This window comes from Galeopterus variegatus, unplaced genomic scaffold (genome assembly GCF_000696425.1).
Source record: "Galeopterus variegatus unplaced genomic scaffold, G_variegatus-3.0.2 Scaffold1760, whole genome shotgun sequence".
In the NCBI taxonomy this organism is placed as follows: domain Eukaryota; kingdom Metazoa; phylum Chordata; class Mammalia; order Dermoptera; family Cynocephalidae; genus Galeopterus; species Galeopterus variegatus.
This window is the reverse complement of record NW_007727871.1, coordinates 192,880-203,997: the sequence shown is the minus strand read 5'-3', so window position 1 is coordinate 203,997 and position 11,118 is coordinate 192,880. Positions and strand designations below refer to the sequence as shown.

Sequence of the window (11,118 nt, the reverse complement as noted above, 5' to 3'; positions counted from 1 at the left end):
TTCTGATAGTTCAACGTACACAAACTGTTTCATGTGGAAAATTATTAAAAGTACTGTATAAAATTAAGTTTAGGCTATGTGTATAAGGTGTACATAAACATGACAGATTTTGTGTCCTATCCCCAAGATATCTCATTATGCATATGCAAATATTCCAAAATCCGAAAATATCTGAAATCCAAACACTCCAGCCTCAAGCATTTCAGATAACGGATACTCAACCTGTACCATTCAACCTCTGTGTCTTTGAATAAATGCGGTTCTTTCTATACAAAATATTTTTCTTTGAGCCAAGACATTGAAGTCATTCAGAAAGCCATCCCTGAATTCTCAAGGAGCCCTGCCTATGTACCTCCATAGTACCTGTGTATCCCTGTATTTTAGTTGCTCTTTTATTCATTATATTCCCTGTGAGACTATAAGGTCAATGAGGGCAAGTTTCTGAATGTCTTGTAGGCCTTTGTATCCCTAGAATCTGGGACAGATAGGAAACATGGTCGGCGCTCAATAAATACTTGTTAAATGACTAAAATTATATAATTGAAAATACTGAACTTTCCTTTCTGATACAAGAAATGTAATACACAAATTTTCTGAAACTCCATCCTACACATATTACAATTCAGAGAGAGACACTAATGACCATATTGAAGACAAAGTCTTTATGTTCAATTAGCAAACCAATGCTTGGTAAACAAATTATTTTTTTTCTATTTTTCTTTTTGATGAATTTAAGTTTTAAAAGGTTGAAAATATTAAAGTAACTAAGACATTTCCCTTATATTTGAATAATTTCTTATATTCATAACAACAGATTTTTAAATATCATCTTGTGAATAAATGATAGTCAGGTGGGTATGATAGAAACTGAAGGTAAAATCAGAAGCCCTTAATATTCTAAGAAATTTACTAGATATACTAATCGTTAATATATTACCCAAAGCACATCTTCCTACTGTTAAGCAGCATATACTGAATCAAATCTAAGGTGACCTCAGTAAAAAATTAAATAATAAACGTCAAAGCAAAGCCTTGACATGAGGGAAAACACTGCCTATTCCTAATTTAAGAACAATAGCTCAAGTCAAGAAGTCTAATGGCAAATAAATACGCATAATCTCATAAATTTAATGCTATAATTTTTTTCACTTGTTTCAACAGGTAAACAATTTTTGAAAGTAAACAAAACTAACAAGTCCTGAACTGAAGAAGAAACCAACTTAAATCTCTTTAAAAGAAAATTCTACTTCAGAGATACCTAATATACATCCTAGAAATGCTTATATTTTATATATCCATTGTAAGAAATAAGACTTAAATTATTATAAAGAACAACCTCATAAAAAATGGGATTGACTTTCATGTCTTATACATAAAACAATTTTATTACAATGATGCAAAATTCATAGATATTGTATTATCACTGACTACACTAAAAAATTATTCCAATAATGTTGTAATGTTATGCTGTATTCAACTTACATTTTATTAACTTAATTTTATGTAATATTTTCTATTACTTTTGTATACTTCCACCAAAAACCTTAAGCCTAATTTACTGAAAAATTTAACATATATTTACTAAACAGTGCTCTGAACAATATATTCACACTGTGCAAAAGGATTAGTAATAAAATGTGCAGAAGATATATTTTTACATGACTAATGGGTTTCCATTATTTCAAAAATTTTGCATTTACTGAAACCTTATGAATATGTTTTCTGTTATACTGTGTTCGAATACTCCTAATTCAAATTGGTATGAAATGGAGTCATATTTTAGGGAGTACGAGAGGGGGTGGAGAGTCAATAAGAACTTCAAAGCATGGAGAGTATTTTAATGTTGCAACCAGCCTAGGAAGGCTGGAAATTTTTGAAATGTCAGTTGGCACACATAACCTCCACAGTTGGGACAGAACAAGTTTTCTTCAGGCTTCAATCTGATATCTCTCTAAAATTTTTGGTCTTTCCAAACTGGGAAGAGGAAAGAGCCGTTTTTTCATTAAAATAAAAAGAGGAATAAAAGATGACAGAAGAAGTATGTACCAGCTTCCCACATCACTCCAATCAGCCAAAAGTTAAAATGGTCCTTCCTCCCCTTCATTCCTACAACCTCTCCTCTCCATTTTTATTACAGAACTCAGATTTCCCTACCAACACAAACATCTAGAATAAATTACCCATGAATTCAGAGAGGGCCTAAAATTATGAGTAAAACAAACAAAGTGTTTTTCACCTACCCTATTCTAAATCTGGAGACGAGGCAAACTATACCTGTCCATAGTTCCAAGGCAGTTTCTTTAGTGACTGACCCCAAATCTTCCAGCTTCTGCCAGGAACTGTTATCTGTTACCTGCCTCTATAATCTACTCACCCTAAAACTAAAAATTCATGCCACATCCTATTTTTTGGCAGTCTTAAATGCAGCCTCAACCTCAACTCATCAAAATGTAAGAAAATGCTAATGAAAGCTATCTCCAATCTTCCCTTCTCACTGCATTTTAAAACGCGTATTCTCTCTGCAAAACTCACACACTTGCAAACCTCACACACTTCTAAAGTACTGCACTACATCTAATTTTTAAAAGTACACAAAAGGTTTACATCATAACTCAGTGCACATTTTAAATTCAATTCTAAGTTCTAAATGGGAATTAGACTAACTTCTCATGCTAAAAAAAAGAGGAGGATCAATTACATATTTATTATCTTTTAAAATATTAAGTGATATATTTTTTAACTGTACTCTTTCCAGATAAAAGTTCAAAGTAGATGTAATTTAAAATTTTATATAATTTATAAATTATACAACTATCAAATTTAAAAATTATATCAAAAATTTTTAGATTTACCACACCATTTAAAAATTAGCAGTGCTTCTAAAATACCTGTGGCATTTTAATATGTATTCTATTGTATAGAACATAAAGGAAGTGCTTCATTTCAATGTGAAAAATCACACAAATAGTTCATGCTTTTAGGCAAGGTTACTATAATAGCCAAAGATATTATATTGATGATAGATTTCCTCTACTGTGAATTAAATTATTCATGATCTTTTTCCTGTACAATAATAAAACACAACCACAAAATGTTATTAGTTACTTAACCAATTAGTTTCTAGAGATGGAACAGTTTTTCTTCCTTAATTCCAAATTCCCTGATAACCCCAAATTTGATCCACAGTTTCAAAAGACTAACACTGAAAATCACAAATTAGTCATGTATTGGCATGAAAGAAAGGAGCAAGGATATTAATATAGGCATACTGATTAACATATAGAATGAAATAAAAGCAAAAAATCTGACTAAAAATAAAGTACAAATAGAAAAATCCAAGGGATTTTAAACTCTTGTTTCCCTTTTGATTTGTTTGCCTTTTTCTAAGTAAAATTTTGCCAGTGGACTCCCAAAATGCTCACATAGGGATTACTGAACTTTAAATTTTTCATCTATAGCATTTAAAATGTAAATTTCTAATAAATTTCACACAAAAAACAAAACAAAAAATTCATTGTGTCTGTATGTTTTCTCTCTCCATTTATTTATTTGCAAAGCAGGTTAATGAAGAACTGTGCTCCATTCATTCTTTAAAATAAATAGGTAGCACTTGTATTCTTACTTCAAAGAAGGTGGACAATCTTCTAGGTCTATACAAATAAAGTAGCCTATGCCATCACCTAAACCACTGACACTTTCAAAGTTTTTAAGAGATTTTACTAAATCTGGGCAAAAGACAAGAGGACAAGACCAAGCAAAACATATCAGTATTATAAACTCATTAGTAACAGTGTAGGCTGACAAATAAACTCAGGTTAGTGTTAGGAGATCACACACAAATTACAATACCTGAGATTTAGTGCATTCCTTTGAGCCAAAATGAAATGAGTGCCATAAAGGAGGAAAGGAAAAGATGAACATTATCAGACATGCTATATTACATCTGCCAAAATGAAGATAATGTTAAAATTAGGTTAAGAATGACCATATACAATTGGCTATATGTATAATGTTCTCTATGTTCTTTAGCCATGCACTTGAAATCATTTAAAATCACCTGTGAAGTATAATCATGCAATTTCTTTAAGCAAACTTTTCACCTTTAGTCCTACTTTATTAGCCAATTTCTTTTAAAAAGATTTCTGTTAAGAATAAGTAAATTTCACTTAGAACTAATGAAGAATCATAATTTTCATTTAATTCTTTTTATCATGTGGTATATACAACAAAATTTTGCTGTTTTCCTACCTTAAAATTATGTATTTAGGTTAAATAATAAATAATGTATAAATAATTAAAATGCAATTTACATCCAAAGGATCCAATACTTTTAATTATAACCATGTTGTTGCCAATCTGAACTCATTTAGTAAAATTAATACCAAACATGTCACATATTAGTAAACTAATATATGATCCATTAGTAATCAAATTAAATTTTCCATCCTAGTAATGAATTTCCCTAGAAGCACTTGTTAACCAGGTAAGGCATTCTTAAAAAACACTAAAACAAACAAACAAAAAACCTGTAACAACAACAACAAACTACACTTTTTTAAAACAGAGCAAGAAAGGAGAGTCATGAAAGGAAAGCAAATGAAGTGTTCCATAAAAAAGGGAAAGATGACAGTGGGAGAGAAACATTTATGAAATGCCCCCCTTCAAACTAAGTGTGACAAATATGACTATAAAATTAAACCAATCAACTTTAACACTAAATTTTGAGTAATCCACACTCCCACTGACTACCTTAGTTTGGAAACTAATTTGGAAAAACAATTTTTTTTTTCCTTTTTATCTTTTTTACTGACTGGTAACGGGATCGCAACCCTTGGTGTCATGCCCGTACCAGGGACCGGCAACGGGATCGCAACCCTCGGTGTTGCACCCGCACCGCGCTCAGCCAGTGAGTGGGAACCGGTCCCCACATGGGATCCGAACCCTCGGCGGGAGCGCCACTGCGCTCCCAAGCGGCGTACTCTCCAATGCGCCACCGGGCCGGCCCTGGAAAAACAATTTCGAAGCAGAAAATATATTAACAATACTAGTACTACACTAAAACTAAACTAAAAATTCTAATCCATATTGTACTATTAATATGTACAACTATTTTTAATACATATTTCCTTCTTCCACGATTCTACACCAACACTAAAAATATTACCTTCTTTTATGGACAATAGTAACAAAAAACCTTTCATGGGTTTTTTTTTTTTTTTTTTAAACACAAAGTCTCTCCAACAGACAAACAAGGCTGTCTTTGTGATGAGCAAAAAGCAACCCTTTCCAAGTGAGCTTAATGAAATGATTCAACTATGAAATTCACATTAAATTAAAATAGTGCATGGGTAGCAAGAAGAATAGATGGTTTGCTGGTGGTCAAAACAACATTAAATATTTAAATAAGATGGTTTGCTGGTGGTCAAAACAACATTAAATATTTAAATATGAAGAGGTCACTGAGAAATACAATATACGAAGTATGGGTATTAAATACATATCACTTAAAGTTACTAAAGATTGAGTAAATAATTTTAAGTCGATATATATTTTCCCATGCACTTTGCATTTGTACTTAGTTGCAAAAAACAGAAAAATACAGGTAAGAAAAACAACTGACAAATATAAATTGTCCATTTTTATATTTTCATATTTTTATTTGAAATTCATTTCACATATAATGACTACTCACATTTAAAGGTATTATATGCATACACAAAGTATCTTTCATTATGACATATCCAAGAATTCAAGCTCCTTTTTTTTTTTTTTTTTTTTTGAAAAAACAAAGGAGTAAGAAAAATAAGGTTCTAAACTGACTTTATTCACGTCTTGTACAAAGCACTCATTATCTGTGTCTTGGTGTCCTCAAACATAAAAAGCAGTTTGTTTATCAAATATTTATAAAATAAGTGATAATCAAGTGGACTGTAGCATTTAAAAGGATCTTTGAACCTATTATCAACTGGGTTATAACCTTTAAGATCTTTGAACCTATTAGAAATATTTCAGGGCATCTTCACACTGAGATTTTAAAAAGTATCACTTTCAAATTATTCTTATTTCACTTTATTAAATTAAAAAATAAATTTCAGATAATATTTCACAATGGTATAAAAACTATGAAAAATAATATGTAATTTTTGCTTATCTTCTTTTTAAATAGACAACTGGTGAGATACTAGTCACTTGGGGACACACGAGAGGAGGCTAAAATTTTAAAGTAAGGTAAGACACTTAAAATATCCCAATTACAACTATACACGCTGATCACAAAGCCGAGCTGATCTTCAGAGAACATTTTAAGAAAAGAGCTAAATAATGTATTTTGACATCTTATTTCAATGTTTTCTAAAAACTTCATATTTTGTGTTTCCAACAAAATCTACTTTTTGGATAGTAAGTATATAACAGAAAACAATTATTCATCAAAAATGAAAAATTTAAATGTCTTCACAAAACTCCCAACAAAAAGCTAAAGATAAATAAAAATATTACACTTTCATAACTTACCGTATGATAGCCTCTAGGTAAAGGTGGCTTGCCCACAGGATAAGGATCCACAGTGTCAATAATTGTTTGTCTTTCACCTTTCTGGTTGATTTTTCTAAATCTCCTTCGAGACTGTCTATGGGAAGCTTGACGCTGAAAATACTCTTCATTTTCATCCATATAGTCCACCTAAAATAAAACCCCCAAAAAAGTCTCAAAGAAATGTCTCAAAACACAATATTAAATATTAATATTGGACGCTGAAAGAAACTTACGGATAGTCCATATTCATTCATTTTGCAAAGACATTTGTAGACAAACTATCTAGACATACTTTAAGTGTGTTTGAACTTCTCTGGAACTACTTGGTTTTGAGTAACTTTTCTTTTTTGAAGAGGCATTTTCAGTTCCACTTAGGACAATATGGGTAACCCTTGAATTTCCTGCACTTTCAAAGGGAAGGATATTTTCAGTAGTCTTTGTACTGATTTATTAGCAAAAGATCTCACAGGATACATTACCACACATAATGAAAGCAACGCTGCATTGTCTTAACTAAAGCGCACACACAAAATTTTGATGTGTATGAGTAAATCTGTAAAAACCCCAAATCCCAAATGACTCAAACAGAACAGCTAGCAGAATAGCTTTGGTAGATTATCTGATGGTTTCTCTTCCTACTTTCATTCTATGGCTTCCGTGTTTGTTTTTTATAGTGTTTTTTAAAAGATAATTCCTCATTTTAAACATTTTTAGAAACTCCAATGAATGGAGTCTATCCCACTTTCAATCCCACTTTCTCATCTGAGAGTAAATTTTGCAAAATTTTACCAAGTCTTCACTAGCTTTGATGAGGAAGTTCTCATTTCTGATGGAATTCCTCTCTTACATCATAGGAAAAGCCCCTAAATCTTTTCTGAAAATAGACCTAGAGTTGTCTACTAGATACTTTACCAAACGTGATTAAAAAGTTTCCATCATCATCCCTATTAGGCCATAATTTATTTTACAAGGTTCTCCTTTCCAGACAGGATGCTGGATGGGGAACAATAAAAATATCAGTATCAACTGAATGTCTGGGCTGGGAGCACCCCCCTTACCTCATCTTAATTTTTGCAACTGATTTTTTCAAAAGGGTACATATTAGCCTATCTTAAAATCATTTTATACAGTAAAGAAGAAGTGTGACAGGTTTTCATTAATGAAAATAATTATGTTGCTAATATCTATTTTAACATTATGTTTTACGTATAATCTGGCTTGTCTCAATATATTTTTTAAGTCACACAATTCAGTTAAAAAGAGAGGTGACGTCAACAGTTTAACCACCACAGTACTACCCTAAATTTCTTTCAATTACTTAAAAGAACTCAAGTGATTTGCTTATGCTAATTGTTCCCTGAATACACACCACTGTGATTCATTTACAGTAACTCAACCATCCAGTCAACACTTACAGAGCTGAAATCCTGAAATTCAAAGATTCTCTCCAAATTTCAATTAAATGGCTTTATCATAGCTTGAATTATAACGTTCGAATACCAAACTTTGGGGACTTTTAAACTTTCTATCTCTTACATTTAATTGAATCCTGCAAATAATTACAATATTATGATTATAAATTCAAATTCACAATAAAAAGTTATGAAATAAATATATGTTGTTACAGGTAGTTTGTAAAAAATGCCTTTATTTCACAAAATTTTTTAGGAAAAAAAAAAGTCCTCATAAAAATATTCTTACCACAATCATTTCAGAAGGCTCTAAAACAATGCATTCACAGCCACGCCTAAAGCTTCCTGCAGAACGTTTGCCAAAACTAGAAAGGAAAAAAAAAAATTCAATGAGGACAACCTCAAAGGTTTAAGAAATATAAATTGTGAATTTAAGCCAACCCTACAGATAATTGAAATTAAAAACAATTACAAAAAGTACACATTGGAGAAGGAAAACTATCTTTAATGATTATTTAGATAGAATGACATAAAAGTATTCAAAATCTTAAGTTTCAATCATATATATTTCTGGAAAATTCGAACATAATGTTTTCAAATTAATAATGTAAGTAAAGGAGAATTGGTATGAATGTGTTTTGTGTTCGGTTGTTTTAAATCATTCTCACTTAGGTAAAGTTTTAGAATATTCCAATAGATATGGGAAATGTCTCAATTATACACCATAAAAATGTCCCAGAAAAGTATAAAATGCATGTAATTCTCTTCTATAACTTAATTTGCTTAGGTTAAACATTTCTTTCACCTAATAGATGTATTTTTTTTTTAATTTCAAATCAACCTATTCTAAGTTTTTTTAAGGAAAAGATATTCAATTTAAGACCATTTTTCCTTAACTATAAAGAGATTTCAGTGGGTGTGCATACTAAAAATCCATTCCTCCTGAAAACTTTGCACTAGTGAACTCAGACATAGTACCTTTGCTGTATCTGTGGTGAATTCTCACCTTAACACTGGAGATTTATTCTTGCTGACAAAGGCATATGGAAACTCGAATCCTGAACAGAGAATTCAGGCGAAGCTAGGTAATCCTGACTTGCTCTACTAATGTACCACCTATTGCTCACTCATTCACTACTCCAATAATCCTCCTTTCCCTCCAGTCAACATTAACATTTTTAGTAAACATTTTTAATAAACTTAAGGAAAATGAGAAAAAAAAATCTTCTAAGGAGCTATTTTATTGAGAATTTTTTTCCAAGTTAATTATGCACTATGAGTGACTCCTATGGAAATTATTGTTCCTTTTATAACCCCCTTTATATAAAGGTGGTATACAATGTTTCATGTACAGTATTGGGAGCCAAATTATGATGAAAAAAGTCATATAAGAAAAATAAAACAGGAAAGACAACATTTTTATTCTATCATTTGTGATGTCTAGGAAACCACCTTGACCATTTCATATTCTAAATTTTACTCATTTATAAGATTATCAGGTTAGATTAGGTCATAAGTTAAGTCCTTTCTTGATCAAAATCTGTTTCTATAAAAATCAAAAACAGAATCATGCTTAACATGTCTGAAATTTTTTTAAAATATTCACATATACATCCATACATATATACTCACACAAACATACATATTACAGTGCTTTTTAAAGTGGAAATAATTTTCCCAAGAAAAATGTAAAAAGTCTATATTCTTGGCCACATTACTTCTTGAGCAACATAAATTTCTAATTTTTTTTAGTTTATAATACAAATAAAATTTCATAACTCTTCAATACATACAAAATGTGTTTCTTGTTCCTGAATCTATCTAGTTGCAATTTAATTTTTTACAATGAAGCTTATAAAGTTAATGATACACTACAAGTTAAAAGATAATCTTGAGGGCCGGCCCGGTGGCGCACTGGATAGTGCGCCGCTTGGGAAGCGCGGCGGCGCTCCTGTCCGAGGGTTCGGATCCCATGTACAGACCGGCTCCCGCTCACTGGCTGAGCGAGGCGCGGGAGCAACGCCGAGGCTTGCGATCCCGTCGCCGGTCCCCGGTCCGGTACGGGGGCAACACTGAGGGTTGCGATCCGTTGCCGGACACGGAAAAAAGACAAAAAAAGACAAAAAAAAAAAAAAAAAGATAATCTTGATATTAGCAAAATATGTAGCATGTCTCACAAATCATCACTTAATCCTGTTATACAGATAGGTAAAAACATATATTGTATGTTTAAGGTTTATTACTAAATAAAATAACGTTAAAATCTAAAAATTCATGACTCTGTGTGGAGCCACAGCTAGGCTAATGTCTGGAATCCTGTCAACATCGCCAACTGTAGCGCTCTTATCCTGTTCATGACACCAATTGTCTTGCTACTCGACTATGCCAGTTGTCAGGCTCATTTACCTACTGGTTACCTACTGGTAACCCTGCACGGATTGGGCCAATTGTTGAGCAAAGGCTGGGTCTGGAGCCCACAGACCCCTCAAGCCCATTCACAGACTGGGTCACAAACCCTTCGCATGCCAGGCTGGGTACACAGACCCCTCATATGTCAGGCTGGGTCACCAGACCCCTTACACGCAGGTCTATGAGCTAGGTAACTGGCCAAAAGGTCCTTGGAAGCCACAGGTTGGAAAGCATGGCTGCGCTGGGCGGACACCCGAGGCTGATGCCCACCCGCCTGCTGCACTAAATCTCTCTCTCTTTCTCTCTCACACACAAGAACAGCAACAAAACTAAAAAGACACATTGGTGTGCATGCACACTAACTACACACACACACACACACACACACACACATAAAATTTGCTTATAAAGAATGCTGAACCACACCCAACCAGACCCGAGGAGAGGGCCCTGACCAAATGATTCTATTTTCACAACATTGTTAGGAAAACTAAAAAGACACATTGGTGTGCATGCACACTAACTACACACACACACACACACACACATAAAATTTGCTTACAAAGAATGCTGAACCACACCCAACCAGACCCGAGGAGAGGGCCCTGACCAAATGATTCTATTTTCACAACATTGTTAGACTCTAAGTTTGATCCTATTTTATTACGTTTTAGCCCTAGAAAAGTTTATAAACATAATGGTCAAATGGTTATCCTTTTTTAAATGCAATTTAGTAAAAAAAAAAAAAAAAAAAAAAAAAAAA

At 32.5% G+C, this 11,118-nt stretch overlaps 1 protein-coding gene across 3 annotated transcripts in view; it reads right to left on the bottom strand.

The window, feature by feature from the left end:
- Positions 1 to 11,118, bottom strand: part of RAPGEF2 (Rap guanine nucleotide exchange factor (GEF) 2) — a 168,650-nt gene that overhangs the window by 110,288 nt on the left and 47,244 nt on the right. For all 3 annotated transcript variants that reach the window (XM_008578797.1, XM_008578798.1, XM_008578799.1), the window contains exons 4-6: positions 8,236 to 8,311; positions 6,514 to 6,681; positions 3,850 to 3,867 (exon numbers count right to left, since the gene is read on the bottom strand). In XM_008578797.1, the coding sequence (XP_008577019.1) occupies positions 3,850 to 3,867; positions 6,514 to 6,681; positions 8,236 to 8,311 (262 nt within the window). The remainder of the gene's footprint in view (positions 1 to 3,849; positions 3,868 to 6,513; positions 6,682 to 8,235; positions 8,312 to 11,118) is intronic.